Here is a 21,924-nt window from a genome sequence, read left to right on the forward strand (position 1 = left end):
TCCCTAATCAAATATCTAACCTGATAGCTGTGAGCCCCTTCTATCCGTTCTTGGGGGCAGTGTGGGGGGAGGTGGGGACGGGGTGTTTACCCCACAAGAAATTGGCGAGGGAGAGGTGGTGGTGGGTGTGTCCCCCCTGGATTCTGGATCCGGGGCAGGGGGGTGCAGTGACCCCATGGATTTGGATTTGCCAGTCTAAAAAAAATGTATTTTACGCATTGGTTACACAGCAAATTTTTACAAAGGTCACGTCACACGTAAGAACTTAAAAAAGGTCCATATTGCTTTAAATCGCATGTAATTAGATAAAAGGAAATTTCTTAGCAAATAAACGGGCCTAAATACAAATAGCAATACATTGGATATTTACAATAATAATACTCCGACGATTTCGAGTGTGAAGAATAGTATGGAAATAAAACTATTTAGAGAGATAAGGCAAAATGTTGCCACTAATTTTTTAATAGAATACTAGCGGCTGCGCTCCTAGCTTCTAGGAGCTCTGTATTCGAAAGAGCAAGGAAAGTAGGAAAAGATCCTAAAACCATCCAAAATCTATAGGAAGATTCCATAAAATGGAGAATTCAATCGTTTCAGTAGTTATCGAAATATTAAGCTACAGATAAAAATCCTTACTACTTTAATTTTATACAATAAGAAGAAAATTCTAGAATAGCCAATATTTAAAATTCCAACCTCAGTGTCAGGTGACACACGTTCAATCCAGACATTCTCATACATTGTTTGGCGGGGCTTTATAGCAGCCGGTGGAGCCGTAGCGGGCAACGGCGGCGGCGAGTCTTCCGCCAACCGGCTTTTATCACATGGCAGAGTCACGTACAGATTTTCAGTAACAGCCTCATTGTCGAACTCAGTGTTAGGTTTATCACAAGCAACACTATCCCGTTTAGATTTACTTTTGCTGAATAAATCTTTAGGGCTCTTTGATTTGTTATCTTTTGTCTTGGAGTCTAGCTTTTCCTTAGAGCTGCTTAACAAGGATGAATACTCTAGATGTCGGGGCGGTTTCGACGGCGGACTAAAACTGAACTTTTTGGGCGAGCCGAATTTTATTGACGCAAATTTTTTGCCATCACTGCTTATGTTAGTATTTGATTTGTTATATGAAGTATCTTCACCATTTTCATTCTCTTTTATTTTAGATTTTATTTCATCAATATCATCATCTTGGTTATCACCAAATTTTTGTGTACTACTATCACTCTTGGGGGTTGATTTACCTCCCGCATTTTTTGCACTAAAATTGGAACATTTTTCTGGAGAACTTTTTGCACTTGAATTAGAGGATTTACCCGGAGAATTTTTGTCTCCTGAATCACAATTTGTAAGAGTGACGTCATGAGGCGGATCCTCATTGGCTGAATCGGAATCCTCGCTTTCTGATTGGCTCATTTCCTCGGCAACCTCATCGAAGCACGGGTCAAATGCTCTGAAATGAAAAAGGCGGTCAAATGACTAATAATTATAAATTACCAGTGTCTCATTACATTTAAACAGATTTTTATGTGGGGAGGGGGGGATTAATTGATTTCTTAGATTTTAATTGACATACATAATTACAGCTTCTTTAGTAAACAAATAAAAAAATATTCTTTTCATTAAAAATTTTGAAAGCTTTTTATTGCTGCGCAACTAATGCATGTGATTTGCCTTCTGGTGTCAAAAATACCTCCTAAAAACATTAAAAATTTCCATAATTTAACTCTTCATTATTACTTAATTGTGATAATACTAAATTTTTATTATGATACTAAATTAAATATAAATTTTATCAGGAACCGTTACTTAAAAATATGAAATATTAAAGATAAAACAATTGTGCTCTTTAACAAAATTGCAGATAATTAAATAAATATATTTAATGATTAGACCTTTAAATTTGAATAATTGTTGACAAAATGAATCACTATGTACATAAATCCTTTTAAAAGCAAATTTTTTCAAAATTTATACTCAGTCTTTTTGTCCATCCGTAATAGTCAGGTACAATTTAAAAGATGATTTTGGCTTCTTAAGGAAACAATATTTTATATTATTTCAACAATCAAGTCCTTAACTGTAAGAATATTGTTACTGTTCGTTTGTTTGACTTCGCCTTTATGGCTATTATCATCCTTTTTTTTATTAGCGAAACTATGTTTTATGACTTTTTTGTTTTGTTTTATATAAAAACTAGCAGCTACGCCCCTAGAGGCCTCAAGTGGCACTTTAAATGTTTTTGTTTGTTAAAGTTTATTTTTTATGTAGGTACGATACCTCTTTATTTGACGTTGAAGTCTCCCCTAAATTTTAAAATTTTTTGATTTTTTTCTCATTTCTCTTGGGAGGGAGGTGGTACCCTCCCCCAAAATAGTTATAAACCTTCCCAGGACATATGAGAAGCTACCCTGTTAAGAAGAACCCGATCGGTTCAGCGGTTAGCGAGATCCTTCGGTACAAACACACAGACATCCTGTTACTTTAGTATAAGGATATGATGGAATAATGATTTTTATTTTTATCAAATATTTTCTTTATTTTCAAAAAGCTTTCCTTTTTCTTTTAATTTATTAGCGCAACTACTCTATACCCACAGTACCTTAATAGTGTGGATGTTGGCTGTATGTCCCTTGTTGGATAGACAGGTTCATAGCTGTGTCTCCGACCTCCTAGCCGTCGTTGGAATACAGAATTCTAAAATATAAATAAATATCAGAATAAAATATATTAAAAGAATAATTATGTCGATAGGGCAGACAAAAATGAAAAAAATAGCCGATTTTTTTTTTGCATAAAATTGTATGATATATACATACTGTTTATTTGTCTCTGTCGGTAGCTAAAAATCTTGTTATTGGCTGAACCGAAATGTTTCTTTTTTATATGTATACATTGAAGCTTCGTTTAGGTCCTGGAAAGGTTTATAAAAGTATAGTGGGTGAGGATGCCTCAACCTTTCCTAGGAAAATCGCCCCTTGAAAAAAAAACTTATTCTCAAAAGTTTTTTCCTATTTTTCTAGAAACTATTATTGAAAGTCGACTTCACCTCCCCCCCCCCCCTCCTTCCCAACAGGGCTCATATAATATCTATACTAGTTTTCTATATGCTATATTATCATAATTGTAGAAGAAACAAACTTATCTTTCATTGTCTTATTCTTACTTCCATGAAATAGTTTTTTTTAATGCGAAAAAAGTTATTGCAGCGTGTCCAAAAAAATTGCAAGGCAATGCAGAAAAAAACATAATTGTTGATTTAAAAACATTCTTTCATTGTTCAATGAAGCAGGTAAAAATATTTGTTAGTCTCCTGAGTAGCTACTCTATGAGCAACTAATCATCAAACTCTGTAATTTCTATTAGCTAGATTATTTGATTATTATTATATGGTTCCATTGGAATTCAGCCCACACGGGATTCAACCCACGGAATTCAGCCCAGCGGGATTCAACCCAACGGTATTCAGCCCACACGGGATTCAACCCACGGTATTTAGCCCACACGGGATTCAACCCATGGTATTCAGTCTATACGGGACTCAACCCACGGAATTCAGTCCATACGGGACTCAACCCACGGAATTCAGTCCACACGGGATTCAACCCATTAAATGTGTAAAATTACCAGTTTGAAAAAAAATATTTTTTTTTTAAAGAGAACAAAAATTTTAGAAATTTTTTTAAAAAGTTTTGAAAAAAGTTTATGTAAATTTTTTTTTGTAGAAATTATTTTATAAAATATGATTTTTTAAAATTTTCTAAAAATTTAGTTCTCAAATTAAAAAAAAAATATAAACTGGTAATTTTAGATATATAATGGGTTGAATCTCGTGTGGACTGAATTCCATGGGTTGAGTCCCGTATGGACTGAATTCCGTGGGTTGAGTCCCGTATGGACTGAATTCCGTGGGTTGAGTCCCGTATGGACTGAATTCCGTGGGTTGAGTCCCGTATGGACTGAATTCCGTGGGTTGAGTCCCATGTGGGCTGAATGCCGTGTGGGCTGAATCCCGTGGGTTGAATCCCGTGTGGGCTGAATACCGTTGGGTTGAATCCCGCTGGGCTGAATTCCGTGGGTTGAATCCCGGGTGGACTGAATTCCAATGGAACCTTATTATATATAACTCCACTAGCGGCTTCGCCCCTAGCATTTAGGGTCTTTTTAGGGGAAAATTTCAACCCCCAAGAAAATAGCTTAAAACCACCACAGGACCAGTAGGTATATTTCCTGAAGAGTAGAATCCAATCGGTTCAGTGGTTACCGAGATCTTAAGAGACAGACATTTTTCTACTTTGTATTATAGATGATATTTTACATTCCTTTGCTCGTATGCCACTCCACCAGCGGCGTGCTCAGAGTTTTGCCAGGGGGGTGCACCCAAAAATTTGAAACCACAATTAAATCAAAATCAAGGGTGGTGCAGGGGTGTTTATGAGACAACAAGGACGGTCTAATTTATCGTTGGGTTGGTGTAATGAGGTGTGAACCTTAAGGTGTTTTTATGTAAATATATTAAAAACATGTCTTTTGGTTAGTGAATTATATAAAAAAAAACAATACAAATCCTTAACATCATATGTTACTTTATATTACTTTTATGTAAGGTTAAGTTTTAAGCTATTTTCCTGCCCTCCTCCACCCTTCCTATACTATCTATAATACAAAGTAGCTTGATGTCTGTCCGTCTGTCTGTCCCTTAAGATATCGGTAACCACTAAACCGATCGGATTCTACTCTTCAGGGTATGTACCTATTGGTCCTGTGGTGGTTTTAAGCTATTTTCTTGGGGGGTGAGACACCCCCAACCCCCCAAAAAACATAAAAAATCCCCCCCCCCCCATTTTTTTTTTTTTTAGAAGATTTCCTTGGTCCTTCTTATTTTTTTTTACGAATTTCATAATAACTTTTTTTATCATATCTTGGGGCAAAGCCCCTAGAGGCTAGGGGCGAAGCCGCTAGTTATATATATATAATATTAACTTGATGTTCTAAAATAAAGTTTTATTTTATCAAAATGATCGATTTCTTTTGATCAAGAAAAGAAAATTTCCCAAATAATTTCTAATTTTTCTTCTTTTTGTTTAAAGTTTGTGATTATAGCTTCTTGATTTTGATTTATAAGTGGTCACAAATATTTATTATTGCATTTAGCTTTCCATTTTTATGTTTGTCTGTCTATTTGCATGTCTTTACGTTTGTCTGTCTTTGTATCCGTCTGTCTGTTTGTATACATTTAGATCTCTTTATTGACAATTCATTCCTAGTAAATCTTTAAAATATCTAAACATATCTAATTGTCTATTAATCTATCAAATTATCTATCCATTTAACTGCGTTATCTAGATGGTTAATATCCAAAGACCTCTCCTAGCGTACTATATATATCTGTCATTCTATCTATCTATGTATGCCCTTTCAATACTAATTCTTATCTATCCAACTATCCATCAATCTACTTATCCACTATCTATTTATGTATCAAGGTGGTGATATTCAAAACAAAGGAATCTTTAAACATCATGCATTATTTATCTACTTATATAACTAACCAGCTATCTATTTATTCATCTAACCACCTATCTGTCTATGTATATATTATCAAAGCGATGAATATCCAAAGAAAGACATTTTTAAACCTTGTGAATGTGCACTACCTATTTATCTATCCAACTTACTACCTATCAATCTTTCTATCTATCTACCTTATCAAGATAGTTTAAATCCCTTTCAACCTTGTGAACTATCTATCTGTCAATATAATTTTCTATCTATCTATATATATTTATCTAACTTTCCATCTACATGTTAATCTTTCTATATATCTATCTACCTTATCAAGATGGTTGATATCCAAGGAAAGATCCCTTTCAACCTCTTGCACAGCCTCCTCGTACCATTTATACACAGTGTTCCTAAAATAGAACAAGATTATTTTTTATGAGAACTGTTGCCTCTTTTCATAAAAAAAATTGTCCTTTCATGAAGAGACATATAAACCCCTTGGAACTTTAAGAAATTATGGAAAATTTGTAAAGATATAGATAAAGACAAAGAAGCTTGGCACTAAAAAGAAATGTATCACTCACACACACATCGATAAACCATTTATGGACCACTGTTTTGGTAGTCCCTAGGGGCCATACAAATAAGACATTTAAAAAAAGTTAATTGGTGGAAGAAGTAAAAACTATAGGTTTTTTTAATGCATATAAAATAGATGAAAAATTTATATGCATCCCGAATGATAAAAATAATTGCACGCTTTGCTCTTATTAGCAAAAAGACACAATACCAAATTATTTTGAATAAGATATTTGAGATCAAAGTGAATCAAAGAGAAAGGGGCTTTCCATGCTGTAGTAATAATTTAAATTTATCTATTTATCTTGATCAATCACAAAAATAAGAAAGTTTAGTGTTTTTAAAAATCAGCTAAATTATCTTAAAGCAAAAATTGTATAAACGAGTGAATTTGAGTTACCATTGAGTGGTCCAATAATTCTTCAAGGGAAAGTATCAGATATTCATAAAGTATATCACGTTACTTTAAAATTTCTTGAATTGTTTGAACACCGCATATTAATGCATAAATTAATATGTTATTACAAATCTCAGCCCTGCGGCTAAAAAGCCAGACAAAATTGGTGTGCCATTTATTCCGCATATTCTCACATCCGCAAATATTTCACAATTGCAAAAGTGAGGTAGAGGGGAAGGTGCAGTTTGTCATGTAAATTACACTGGTACCCAAAGTTGTATAACCAAGTTATTTTCAAAAGAAGGGAATTTTGTTTAAAATCATTGGAGATTAAAATCAATCAATCGTCCATTGACTTATCTCTTAAAAACCCTGCAGTTGGTATTGTTGTAATAGTTTGCAGTTGATTTGATAATGTGTTACAAGTGTGATATTAAAGACACGCCAACATAAATAACATCATTTGATAAACCTGGTTTGAGGTATAAATAAATTTAATATTAAAAAAAATACAAAAAAGAGAACCAATAATAGCAACCCAATTTCTTCCTTAGAGATAAAATGCTAGAGACGGAGCCACTTTGATTTAATAATATTAATTTTTTTTCAAAAAAAATCAAATTACTTATCTTGATGTCCATTAAAGCATGATATTATATATAATATTTACGTGGGTTTAGATTAGAATTTTAAAAATACATTTTTACTGTTATATTTTATTTTTATTTAATTTTAGCGAAGCTACTCTATTATTTTATATACATCCGTCAGAATTTAGTCCTTCAATATGTTGGATGAAATAAATTTTCTCTGCCTTAATCAAAGATAGTGGCTAAATAATAATGTAAAAAATAAAAATTCATTCGACTACAGAGCAACTGCAATATAATCTGTTCAATCCGTCTGTATGTAATGTAACTTAAGCCTTCGAATAAGTACAACCTACACAAACATTATTATCAAAGTACAACCTACACAATCAAAATGTAAATTATAGTATATTTGCCTTAATTATAAAGTAGTTACACTACTAAAAAGTTATTACATTTTTCCAATGTTACTTACCAAATTGTGAAAGCCAAAATCATTTTAAAATAAATTATCACTTTTGCTATAATCACTAACATTAAATCACAATTTATTTTACTTTATTTAACAAGAGAGCTTCCCTGAAGAGCAAGATATGTACAAATACAGAATTGCAAGTGCTGAATAACGTCCTTGAGACGAGAAATACCCAGGGGAACCAACTTATTTGATTCGACTTTAATAAACACTATTGGCTAAACTTTTTTTAGAGGTGATTTGCCCTTTGGAGAGTTTGGGTTTCAACCCCCCTCAAAATAGTTTTAAACCTTTCCTGGACTTATAAAAAGCTTCAAGAGGAACCATTTCGGTTCATTGTTCTGCGAGATTCTTAGCTACAGACAGACGCATAGTCATCATGCTAATTTAATATGAGGATTAACTGATCCAACTTAACCTAACCTAATCCTGTATATGGGGAGGGGGGAGGGGTTGTAAACCAATTCACCTAATATCTAGAGTACCAGTTTTGATCTTGGGTTTAGCTCCTAGCTGGCGAGTGGCTAGCGGAACACTGGAGGTCTGCAGGGCTGGTTCTGCCATTAGTCTGGGCAACAGGATATGCAGGATTATCTTTTGTGTGTAGTTTCATGATATAAGGGATATGGAAACAAATTAATAGTGATCGCCTTCATTTTTGCTCATAAAAAGCAGGGCTCGGCAGCCGCGACAAAGTCTTACATTTAAACCCGTTTGGATGCTTCAATTTTTTTTTGAAAAGAGAAAGTGCTATATTAGGGTCTGGTTTAGAACTTCAGCTGAAATTTCAAATTATAAAGGTTGATTTTCATGAGGCTTACAGGCAGCTGATGCGTCGCTGCCGAGCCCTGATATTAAGTTTTTTTTAATTTCTTCTTTGTTAACAATAACAGGCAAATATTTTATTAAATGACTCATAAAAAGGGATATTTCACAGGGAGGAAGAGGGCAAATACGGTCTAATTAATTATCTACAATGCCTTCCCCCCTCCCACTACACCACTTCCTCAATATTTAACAGCTACCAAAAACAGAAGTTTACAAATATTAATGTTGGAAACGAATAATCTATCGTCCATTATCATATCCCTGTATAACTATAACTGGGTTTTCATAAATTTGGACTTCCGGATTAACCATTTTCTTTTGAATTAAAAGTCTGGTTTTGTGGTCAATTTTGAAAAGAGACATCACAGTGCATTTTCATACAGAGATAGGACAATGGACAATTCTACCTTTCAATCATATGTGAATGATTACAATCTATTACTACGAATCAAAAAATTCTATTCCAGACAAACGTCATGCAATTAAAGGGTTGATTGTCTGTAAGACGTTTGGCCAAGTCTCTTGCATGTAATTAAGCAATATCTGATGTACAAGTTCAATAGAGTATATCATTTCTTAGGCTTATAAGTTCTGTATATCTTAATTACACCAATTTTATGTAGGTGAACAATCATATTCTACAGACAACCAATAGCATTACTTCCTAAAGTATGACATAGCAGCAGTAGGAACGCAGACGCAGTCTTGCGTTTTCACTGTAATATTACTAGTAAAATTCATTCAGAACCCGGCCTTAATTTGATTTGCCATAAATATAATTCATGAATTTAGTGAATAATTCTACCCATAAACAGGGATTGCTATTCGGCTATTTTAATCAATTTGAACATTATCATATTATTGATAAAAAAAAACATACCTATCCAATATTTTTGGGGGGAGAGGGGAGGAGAGGTGTGTATTTTTGAATTTATTTTAAATCAATTTTTAATTATAAAAAGTGTTTTAATCGCATAAGATATTAAGCGAATCAAAGCGATTAAAATGAAAGGATATATGATATTTGTCCCAAAATCTTTACTTCTTAAAATCTCATTGTAAAACAATTAAGGAGTGTTTAAAATTAAACTACTTATAACTAGATTTTTTACATTATAATTCTAAAATTTTACGTATGAAAAATCTTAATAAGGAGTGCAGAACCGATAGAGAACTATTTTGTCTATTTATTCCACTATACAAACTATGCTAAAGTAAAATCACTCTATTTTGACAATTCAAAATATTATTTGTTTAATACTTCATGACACATTTTGAATTTAGAGTCTTTTTCTATTCTAATACTCTTTAAAACTTTATGTTTCTATTTTACAAAAAAAAAATTATTTGCAATTGGCAAGCTTCTTATGTAAATAAATAAAAAAAAAACATCCCGGCTAATATATGTTCTTTTCTTTTCTTATTATAAAAAAGAATTAATCTATAAAATCTTCTATTAATCAATTTAACCATGCATTAATGAAAAAAATAACCTCCAATTATGTATTTTAATTATTATGGTTTGTTTGGTAACAAATTTGTGTAATTTAAAAAAAAAAAACGTCATTAACAAGAACATATTCACACAATGTTTACAAAGCATTATAACTTACATTACATATGTTTTAAAGTAATCAATTTTGACAAAAGAGAACATTAGGCAAGTTTTTAAATTTCAAAGTAAAATAATAATAATAGCAAATCAATGAAATCAATTGATGACTCAACTTAGGAAAACGTTATTATAAGACTTTGGGGACTAGTTTAATAAAAAGCCCAATGTCCCATCCCTCCCTGGTACACCGTGTTCCAGAAAATCCAAAAAATGACAAAAAATCATAGAGAGTGTATATTTTAAAATTTTGATGAAATTTTATTTAAATAGCAATAAGTATCCATATATCTTTCAATATACTGGCGAAATTTTAAATATCTCCATCCTGGCTGGCACAGGATGCCAGCAAACCTGGCAGGGTCATACAGGTAAAGAGCAAAAATATTTTGTTTGCCTTAAACTAAGCATTTTAAGTTACCAAATACTAAAATATCCTATACTAGTAAATACCAATATGAAATTTAAGTGTTTAAGTAAATTTCAGGCTCCAGGTATGATCCAGCAGGTCCTGATCCCTCAGAAATCTTTCAACAGCTCTTGAGACCGCAATTTTTGACCTATAGACTTCAAATTTTAAACATAAGCTTATCTAACAAGTATGCATGACCTACTGAAATTATATGAAAATCTGCCGCCGTTTTCCCGCCGATCGCCGCCGCCGAAACTTATTTTTTGAGATTTCTAATCTAAAGTTTACAAACAGATGAGCCTATTTCTTATTTATTTTCTGTGTGTATATGTAGGGAGGGAGGGGACAATGTGCTGTTTATTATAATTGTCCCCAAATTCACAAAATAGCGTTTTCTTATTTGTAGGCATAATAATTTGTGGGACTTTTATTGAATTTTGATTGATTGATTATTAGTTGAGTGTCCAAACGTTTCAATCACTAATTGTAAATTATAGAAGGGGCAATTTTGTGTATTAGCATTGGGAATGTACATTAATTTCTCGGCCATTGTCTAATCCCTATAAATCTGATATGTAAGGCTTTCATTTTATTTTCAATTTACTTGAAAGGAAACATTTTCTATCTTAAACAATACAAATTCTACTTGTCTTTTTTTAATAAGTATGATAAACCTTTGGAAAAGGTTGCTTAATATAAGGGGGAAGGGAGTAAATAATGCTAACAAATTAAATAAGAATATATATTTGAACTAGAAAACCACATAAAATTTTTTAAACTTCTAGATTTAATGGGTTCAGATGTGGATATAAGTGGGGCATTCCCCCCCCCCCCCCCCCCAATAAAAAGGTAAAATGGTTCAGATAAGAGCCTAGACATTTAGGGATAATCTTTATTTAAAACTTTTCTTTACTTTTTGTTTAATTGAATAAGTGTTGGAAATAAGTTGAAAAATAAATAACTTTTATATCTTAAAAATTGTTATTTTTTTATAGACCCAGTATCTTTAGGGCTTAAAAAACAAACTTCGCATACCTTCGCATACACAGGGTAAAGTTCTCTGATATTATACATACATCTAATATCACCATGTAAGAGGATTTGCTTGCGCTCTTTTGCGCTTAAGAGATCTGGAACCAAACGTAAAATTTTCATTAGAAGAAAATTGTCTATTTTACAGAAATCGGGTATGCTAAGAAAACCATCTACAATTACAACAAAAAATGGAGATTTGACTTATTATAAAGGCTAAACGTATATATTATTGCATACTGATTCCAAAAATATATAATACTTAAAAATAGCTTTAAAAATAAAGGGTCCACACTGATTTGAAATGTAGTTTAGTTGACCTTAAAAATAGTTGTTTACAATGATGAAAAGGAACTTAATTCAATACCTCTGGTATAATTACACGTAAAATTCTTATTTTTCATAGTAAAGAGCTAATTCTTTCGGCTTTATTTCCAAAAACTTGTGTATATTACTAAACACTTGTTTAAAAGTGTATTTTCCAAAATGTAAAAAACGATTTTTTGTCACTCGTTGGAACATAGTGTGGTATAATACAGTAAAGAAGGATGGGCAGTAAGAGATATAAGTTTTCCGGAATTGTAATGTAGGGAGTAGATTTGAAAACTGCATCAAATTTTAAGGATTTTTTATAAAATTCGTTTTTTGTATAATTCTTTATCTAAAAGCGGAAATACAAATTAAGTTAATTAATTTTGGCATCTGGGATTGGTGGATTTAAAAAATCTGCGCTCTGATTGGATGTCGTACATCATTCAACCAATTAGAGCGCAGGTAGTTTAAAATCCACCTATCCTATTGGTCAAAATTAATTAACTTAAAATGTATTTTCGCTTTTAGATAAAGAATTTTACAAAAAACGAATTTTATAAAAAATCCTTAAAATTTGATGCAGATTTCAAATCTACTCCCTACATTAAAATTCCGGAAAACTTATATCTCTTAATGGGCAGACCCTTTCATTTTTGGTGTTTGGGGTCGTTAAAATAACGTGACAAGTTAATAAATATCATGTTGTAAAGTAGCTCAATTCTAATGTAATTTTTTCTAATGTAAATCTTTTTTCAGGTAACTGAAATTTTAAATTAATAGAAATCAAATTTCATAAAAAATGACGTCATATTTCTTAATTAAAAAGTATGATTTTAATCTTAAAATTCATACGAAATTATTCATACAGGGGCGTTCAATTAGATTTGGGGGGTGTTGTGACCCAAGTGATATTGGCGGGGGGGGGGGGGGGGGAGGGGGGGAATAGACAAACTTACATATTATGATGCAATTATACATATTCTACACTCAAACAACTATGCCTAATTTTCTTAAGAATCACAATTGCCCAACAAAAGTAATTTTATATTGGCATTTGGACTTGCTGATAAAAATTGTAGAGTTGCTTATATTTCATGATTATTCCTTATTGTTCCAGGAATCTCCAATAAAGTATAAAATCAAGATAATCCTAAAATTCCTGTCAAAAAGATTATTGTTATCATTTACTCCAACATTACCATCCTAAAATAAAAACTATTTAGTATTTTCTTCCATGTAGTTTTGAAACATTCTAAAATCATAATTTTTGGATAAATGCAGTAGCATGCACCGCAATTTGCTAAGAGGCGTTGAAATTTTAGAGAGTAAAAAAAGGGAAAGGCAATCCTCACTGAATTTTAGCTTTAAGGAGTGTGTTGAAAACCCATTTGACCCCTATGCATCTCCCCCCCCCCCTCTCCATACAACAATCCGACTTATTTTTTTTGTCAATCAATCAATCAATAAATCTCTCATGATATCATTTGTATCTTTAATCGATCAATAAATATATAAATCAATCTATCAATCTACCATCAATCTATCGACTTATCAATATGTGTGTAGCCATAGTTTCTTAGTGTTTGGACCTAAGTAGTCATGGAGTAGGACGAGACACTTTTGTATGCTAGCACCAGGGCCAGCTCAAGGTCCACGCTCAAGTACAAGTACTTGACCCGCTGTCTCAAGGGACCTATTCATTATTGGATCCTACACTGGTCACGTCTACGCCATGGATCTACCGTTACGCAGCAGCAGCACCACCACCAGCAGCAGCAGCAGACGCCAAGAACCAGTACCACAAGACTCCCAACCATCCATCCAATGTCATCACCACCAACATCTGGTTTTTCAATAAGTCTGACAATGAGCTATCCTCTGCACTGTGTTTTTAAATTACCCGACAAAGAATGAGATACTTCCTGCTAATCTTATTCGGCTGCTTCTTATCAGAGCAGGAATCGAACAGAATCCTGGCCCCTGGTACTGTAACATCTGCACAAAAAGACTTTCAGCCTTTGCTGTACAGTGTGACTGCTGCCACAAATGGATCCATATAAATTGCTCCGGTTTAAAATCTACTCAAAAGCGAAAAAAGTTCAACACCTGGTATGGACCATGCTGCCCACCACCCCCTCCTTCAACGCCCCCCTCAACCCCCCCACCCCAACCACCTGCCCCCCCCTCCCCCCCCTTCATCAGACTTTGCTGGCAACCTCAACATTCTCCAATACAACATCAACGGTATCAGTGGAAAACAGACAAAACTAACGGATAAATCCAAGCTACCCAACATCAACAACTTTAATATGGTTAGGAAAGATCATGGGGTGAACAAAGGGGGAGGTGTAGCCTTCCTTGTTCACGAAGATATACCTTTCCAACTAGAGGATACACCCAACGCCCTCAAAAATGACCCACACACTGAGTCTATTACCATCAGCATACCTGGCGAAAACAAACCTCTCATCATAAGAAATGTATATATACCTCCAACCAGCAGTTGTACCCAGGACTACTCACCACCTATAAATAACATCTTTAATGGTCTAAATGATACATCCCTTGTCCTTGGGGATTTCAACGCCCACCATGAACTCTGGTATTCAGAGGATACCCCTGATACCAGAGGAAGAGACATTGTCGACACCATTTCTAACATCAACTTTGGTGTCATTAATGAAGATCAACCTACCAGAACTACTGCCAACTCTACAACAGCTCCGGATATAAGCTTTGCCTCTGCCAATCTCATTCCATGTACCACCTGGAAAGCTGAACATAAAATGAAATCCGACCATCTACCAATTATCATCAGCCTATCTGCAGACATCAAGAAAGCAAGAACTAAAAAGCAAACCTATGTTAACTTCGATAAAGCTAACTGGGAAGAATTCAAGGATTACACTGAAGAAATATTTGCCAATGCTCGCCCCATTGATGAAATACATGAAGCCGAAAAATTCATCAGAAAAACCATCCAGAAAGCCGCCAGTAAACACATTCCTGCAGGCAGGATCCCGAAAATCTTTAATGCTTTACCTAGAGATGCCGCAGATTTAATTGAAGAAAGAGATGAGATTAGGAAACAAAACCCTAATGATCCCCGTATTCCTGAGTTGAATACAAACATCAGTAAACTCACAAATGAACACAGGAAAAACAAATGGACAGAACACCTATCAACCTGTCAACAAGGATCAAGGAAACTTTGGAAGACAATTAAAAATCTTTCTAACCTTCCAAAACAACCTGAAAACCAGGGCATTAAATTTGACGGCAAAATCACTAATGACCCTAAAACCATGGCAACGAAGTTTAATACACAATACACACCAGCAAACAACAAGAAACCTGACCAATGCCTTCGCAACTATCTTAGAAAACTTAAAAAACCCACCAAAGATGCTAAGATCAACTTCACCCCTTCACAAGTAAAGAAAGCAATCCATAAATCTAAGAGTTCCAAAGCCTTAGGACCAGATGATATTTCACCCATAATAATAAAAAACATCGGAGAAAATGGCATTAACTTCCTGACAGATTTATACAACAGATGTATCAACACAGGTATCATACCTGGAATCTGGAAGCAAGAAAAGATCATCCCTTTGCTCAAACCAGGAAAACCAACTAACCAAGGCTCAAGCTATCGACCAATCTCTCTTCTTTCACCCCTTGCCAAAATCCTTGAATCCCTTCTTCTTCCAGCCATAAACGACTCGATTCAACTTGTTAACCATCAACACGGTTTTAGAAAGGCCAGATCGACCACCACTGCCCTCCAAGACATCAAGACCCACATAACCAATGGACTTAACAAGAAGAAGCCTGTAGACCGAACTGTATCAGTTGCCATCGACCTCAGCAAAGCCTTTGACACTGTTGACCACCAGCTACTACTCAAGGACATATTAGATCTTCCTCTCAATGGCTATATAAAGAGATTTCTCTGCTCCTACCTAAGGGGTAGACAAACCTATGTTATTTACAGAGGTTCCAAATCTCCCCTGAGAAAGATGAAGCAAGGTGTCCCACAAGGTGGAGTATTATTTTTTTCTATGTATGTACACCCAAGAATAATAAATCTAATCTAATCTAATCCTTTTTAATCTTTGTATGTCCAAGATGCCTCTGCCACCCGGGAACATTAAACTCGTCAGTTATGCTGATGACTCCAATGTTCTAAATTCTGGTACAGATATTCCAGCTGTCTGCTCAGAAATAAATACCTACCTGGACACCCTCGACACCTGGTTTAAAAGTAGGAATCTGTTTATATCTCCAGCTAAATCTTCGGCCACCCTGTTCACAACAGCATCCAATGAATGTAACATCACTCTTCCAATTGAGATAAACGGCGAACAGGTACCTACAGTTAAAAAACCTAAATTTCTGGGCATTACCTTTGATAATCTCCTGTCGTTCAAGCAGCACACTGAAGACTTAAAGTCAAGAGTCCAATCCAGAAATAACATTCTAAAGGCCTTAACTGGATCAGATTGGGGAAAGGACAAAGAAATTATCACCAACACCTATAAGGCAATAGGACAATCAGTTCTAGCTTATGCCTGCCCTATTTGGACCCCCGCCCTAAGCAACACCTCATGGAACCAGCTCCAAATAGCACAGAACTCTGCTCTAAAGATTGCCACAGGTTGCCATAAAATTGCCAGTATGAATCATATCCACACTGAAACAGAAATGATGCCTGTCAAAGATCGTTGCCAAATGCTCAGCAAACAATTTCTTCTCTCTACCCAAACTGAAAATCATCCTAATTTTCAAGATCTGTCTGCGCCCCCCCCCCCCCCCCAAAAAAAAAGGGTTACTAAACCAACCCTTGTCACATGTTTTGGAAAAGAAATAAAGGCCATGTCCAAACCAAACCTCAACGAACCAACTTACAAAAAACTGCTGAAGAAAATCCACACAAAATCCGTCAAAGACTCGATTAACAACCTTGGCAACAACAGAGTCCTCAATGCCCGCCCCCCCAAGATCAACAAAGCTGAAAAGTCTCTACCCAGGACCACCAGATCAACTCTGTCCCAGCTCCGCTCTGGTTTTAGCAAATTTTTAAATAGCTACAAAGCCAGAATTGACCCTTCCCATAGTGATAAATGTGACAAATGTAACACTGCTATTCACACCACAGAACACTTATTTGCCTGCCCACGGAACCCGACCCAGCTTACTGTCCAGGATTTATGGAAAAAACCCAATCAGGCAGCCAGCTTCCTTGGCCTGCCTATCGATGACAAAGGATGAGATGTGAGGGCTACACAAACAAACAAACCTATTCATTATTACCTCACCCTCGCCGAGTATGGCAGGTGTCCCAAATTAAGTCACCATAATGAATGACGCTCTCTACAAAGGAGCTTGAGTAAGAGTTGTACTAATATTAGGAACCTGACTATTGAGTATCCAAACTACCCAATCATCACCCATCTTACACAACCAAGGGGAAGTTGCGTGAATGAATTGCAACTGAGAAATTCGAGTTGCCACATGGGGACTTGAACTCGAATTCTCACACCGTAACTCAGTGCGTTACTACTGAGCTACGACGCTCCTATGGCTACACACACACACTTATCAATAGATCTATCTAAATCTCACCAACTTAGCAAAACATATATCGATCTATTATTTATCATTCTATCTATATATATATCTGTATACCTGATTGCTTTGCAAAGGAATTGGATCACTATAAACATTCTCTACAACCTCTGGACGTTTATGTTCTTGTTGAGTAGAACAACCTGTTTTAAAATTTTTAATACAATACAATAATTTATTTATGGGTTAAAACAGGACATCTAACATAAATAGACCAGTGTTCGGGAATAATAAGCAAGCCCGGTTAGGAATACATACCCAAAACATTCATTGGAATTTAATCAGTGGCGTGCACAGCAATAAACTAAGGAGAAGTAAAACCCTGAGGAGGGGAAAAAAGGAAAGCAAAGTTTTTTTTCTCTATCTTGTTAATGTAGTGGGGTTGGGATCCTTCTTGTATTTCATTTTATATGTTATTTCTATTAAACCTCTGCAAAACATGGGTTCTTTGCACTGTTTCTTTTGAAGGTCTAACAAACACAAATAAAAAACTTTTAGTTGAAGTGCCTAATTCAAATTGTTTTAGTATAGTGGTTTACGAGATCCTAAGAAATACACCAACAAATATCCTAGCTATTCTTTAAATATAATAGCTGATACGCCCCAAAACAAAAATGGAAAAAAATAATTTGGCAGGGGTATTTATTAAGATCCAATTTCTTTGGGAAGGTGGAGGTACCCTCCCCTAAAATAGTAAACCTTTTCTATACAGTCTCACTTTAAGGGAGATCCTTCACTACAGATAGACATCATGTTACTTTTGTTAAGGTTTTTACATTGCATGTATGAGTAAAGCACCTTTATCACTAATTATTTCACTTGATTCAGAATTTTTAACTGGTTCCGGCTGTAGGATTGAATTTCTAGGCGGGGGTTCTGCAACAAAAAATACCTTTAATTTATGCACTTAAAATGGTTTTAGGCTATTTTCCTGACCTCCACCGCATTCGACCAGGGTCGAAACAACTATTTTATTTAAATCTTAAAAGTATTTTTTTCCTGGAGGATTTTGTTTGTTTGAGTTGAGTATTTTTCTTATTTCTGTTATATCTTCGTAGGGGTTGTATATATTTTCTTGATTTAGGTTATAGCTGTTCTTCAGTTTGGTTTCGGTTGGCCTAAAAACAATTAGAAAGTTAAAGCTAAGTACTTATAAACTTCAAGCTCCTCTTTATATGTACATTAATTTTCTTAAAAATATAGCTTAATAAAGCTTAATTGTAGTACAGTGTCTTTTTGATAGTGATTTTAAGTTATCAGGCAACGGACTATAAAATTAAATACAGGATAATTATCCCTTCTGAATTATTGGACAAAAAAATAAGACACTGCTAATTTAATTAAGCAATATAAATTTAACAACAGATAAGCATAAAAAATGTTAAAACCAACGAAGGGCAGAACATGTTTATAAAACTTTGGGTACCAGTATAATTTACAGTCAAGTGTCCCTCCCTCCCTGCTTTATGTTAAGATTATGACAATTATAAAATATGAAACAGTATCCTGCCTAATCCTTTATGTCTATGCACAAAAATCTGTAATAAAGGGAAAGGTAAAATAAAAATATTTCAAATTTTTCTACTTTTCTTCCCTTTTTACCAGGCAGCAGACATTTTTACAATCTACAACTACAATAATAGTACCTAGTCTATCTAGGTAGGGAGATGACATAGTACTGTAAATTATATTGGTACCCAAAGTTTTATGAACAAGGTCTCTAATTTGTTGCTTTAAAAACTTGATACTAATTGGTTTAAACTTTTAAACAGTTTCAACCTACAAAAGGGGTAACCTTTTAATCATCAATTAGGTGTGTTCATCATTTTATCGTCCATCATCTTATCCCACATAATCCCTGTAGCCTATCGCACCTACACCAAACAGCCGACTGTGACACCACAAAACGTAGCCGATATTTTTTTTGACATTTTCAAACCTTGTTCTTAGATTTTAACCTATCTATAAAATTTTTAATTTTTCAAGCTGAGTCACATAATTTTTTTTTTCTCGTATTCATTCAAATCCAGTGGATAGGAACTGGTTCTCATCCATACGAAAAAACTATGTCTAGCGTCGTATGGCTGAGAACCGGTTAATTAATCAGTTTCAAAGCCATACTGGAAAGTGAATTATCGGGACACACTTGCATTACTGATAAATAGAGAGAAGGACAGACAGACACGAACACTTACAAAGCTGTTAACAACTTACTGTATAGAAGAGATCGAAGAAATTGTAGATTCCAAACTATTCATATTCTTTTCCTAAAAATAAATATCAAAATAAAAATTAATGTCAATATTCATAATATTAGAGCTACTAGATAGATAGATATGTCCGACCCTCCGTACATCCTAAATAGTAGTACTTTCCTCATTTATGAAAGACTAGCGGCTACGCCCCTAGAGGCCTCTAGGGGCACTTGAGGAGGAGAGAGTCGAATTTGATAATTCAATTTCTTATTTTAGATTTAAAAGAAAAAGTTTTAAAAAATATACGTTTGACGTTTATTTTTCGTTGAACTCTCTTTCTAAAATTGGTAAATTTAAAAAAAAAATTAATTTCTCAAATTAATTTCTCTAGGGAGGGTGGTGGTACCCTCCCCCAAAATAGTTATAAACCTTCCCGGGACATATGAGAATCTACCCTGTTAAGGAGAATTCAATCGGTTCAGCGGTTAGCGAGATCCTTCGGTACACACAGACAGACACACAGACAGACAGACAGACAGACAGACAGACACACAGACAGACAAACATCCTGTTACTTTAGTATAAGGATTTAAAATATTAAAAGATAATTTGTCCAAAATTAAAAGAATAATGAGAATAGTTAGTTATATATCGCATTGTATTATAAACAGCATTCCGCGGATATAAAAATGTACAATTAAAAGTTTAAATATTTGTTAGCACCGAGATTCCGTAGAAAACTGGATATAATACGATACATGTTTTTTTCACTATGGCTTAGAACCGGTTCTATTATAGCGGATATCAATCGGTTTCTAGGTCATACTGGAAAGTGTGGGATTTAATTTTAATTTAATTTTAAATTTTCCCTATAAGTGTTATTTCATTTTACTTGATATATATGAGGTCATCTTGAAAACAGGAAAAATTAAAAATTTAGTTGAAAATATGTTATTCAATTCTTTTACTATAAATTACTTACAAAATTACTTATTCCAAATTAATCTTCCATCCAAATTCTTTATAATTTGTTGGGGGAAGAAAGGGAATGTAGATTACTTAAACGTAATAGAATTCTCCCTTAAGAATTAGGATAGAGCTTAATTTAGGTAGACAATTATGGACCGTGGTAATCTACCATTAAAAGTAAAAAGAAAGATGTCTGTCTAGCTGTCCGTCTGATGCTTAAGATCTCATTAACCACTTAACTTATTGGGGTTCACTCTTCTGGGAATAAAGCTACTGGTCCTTTAAAGTAGTAGGTTTTTTCATCCTAAGATAAGTTTTCATTGATTGCTGGGCAGAATTGGTTGTACTTTTCAGGGAAGTTTTATCACTGTCTTGTAGTTGGTTTTAAGCTATTTTCCTTCCATTACCCCCCCCCCAGGCTAGGGTCAAAGCAACTATCTGTATACTAAAGTAACAGGATGTTTGTGTGTCTATGTGTTTGTACCGAAGGATCTCGCTAACCGCTGAACCGATCGGGTTCTCCTTAACAGGGTAGCTTCTTATAGGTCCCGGGGAGGTTTAAAACTATTTTGGGGGAGGGTACCACAACCCTCCCAAGAGAAATCACCCCTGGAAAAACAATCCCACCCCCCCAAAAAAAATTTTAATTTTTTTAACTAAAATAAAACAAAACTAAAATCTAACAAAAAAAATAAAAATTCCCTCCCCCCCCCAATTTTTCTAATTTTTCTTTTAAATTCTAAAATAATAAATTTGGTTATAAAATTCGACTCTCCTCTCCTCAAGTTACCCTAGAGGCCTCTAGGGGCGTAGCCGCTAGTTAAATTGTAAACAAACTATATTTAACAATTTTTGAATGAAAAAGGAATTATTGACAACTATCTTTATACTAAAGTAACAGGATGTTTGTGTGTCCGTGTGTTTGTTTGTACCGAAGGATCTCGTTAACCGCTGAACCGATCTGGTTCTCCTTAACAGGGTAGCTTCTCATAGGTCCCGGGAAGGTTTATAACTATTTTCTTGGGGGGTAGGACACCCCCAAAAAATGATAAATCCTCCCCCCCCAAAAATTTTTTTTTGGAATTTTTTAAACTAAAATTAAAAATTAGGGGGGAAGCATCCCCCCCCCAAAAAAAAATTTTTTCGCCCCCCCAAAATTTTCTCTTTTTTCTTTTAAAATCTAAAATAAGAAATTGGGTTATCAAATTTGACTCTCCCCTTCTCAAGTGCCCCTAGAGGCCTCTAGGAGCGTAGCCGCTAGTTTTAAATAAATAACCAAAACATCTTATTTTATCTTTACTATTCCACAGTATTAAAGTCTAAATGAAATAAAAATTTATGATCAAATCAATAAATCACTAAATACCAGATTGTATTGAATTTTTCTATTTTG

At 34.3% G+C, this 21,924-nt stretch overlaps 1 protein-coding gene across 3 annotated transcripts in view; it reads right to left on the reverse strand.

Moving 5' to 3' along the window:
• The window catches only part of RhoGAP15B (RhoGAP_ARAP and RA_ARAPs domain-containing protein RhoGAP15B), a 99,477-nt gene that overhangs the window by 22,483 nt on the left and 55,070 nt on the right, over positions 1-21,924 (reverse strand). For all 3 annotated transcript variants that reach the window (XM_080170113.1, XM_080170112.1, XM_080170115.1), the window contains 10 exons: positions 19,582-19,634; positions 18,367-18,485; positions 18,166-18,243; positions 17,428-17,510; positions 12,899-12,942; positions 8,013-8,111; positions 5,831-5,912; positions 2,600-2,694; positions 697-1,450; positions 21-195 (listed from right to left, as the gene is read on the reverse strand). In XM_080170113.1, coding sequence (XP_080026239.1) covers positions 21-195; positions 697-1,450; positions 2,600-2,694; positions 5,831-5,912; positions 8,013-8,111; positions 12,899-12,942; positions 17,428-17,510; positions 18,166-18,243; positions 18,367-18,485; positions 19,582-19,634 — 1,582 coding nt within the window. The remainder of the gene's footprint in view (positions 1-20; positions 196-696; positions 1,451-2,599; positions 2,695-5,830; positions 5,913-8,012; positions 8,112-12,898; positions 12,943-17,427; positions 17,511-18,165; positions 18,244-18,366; positions 18,486-19,581; positions 19,635-21,924) is intronic.

Source organism: Acartia tonsa, chromosome 8 (assembly GCF_053477335.1).
Source record: "Acartia tonsa isolate MP-2025a chromosome 8, ASM5347733v1, whole genome shotgun sequence".
NCBI classification, from domain to species: Eukaryota; Metazoa; Arthropoda; class Copepoda; order Calanoida; family Acartiidae; genus Acartia; species Acartia tonsa.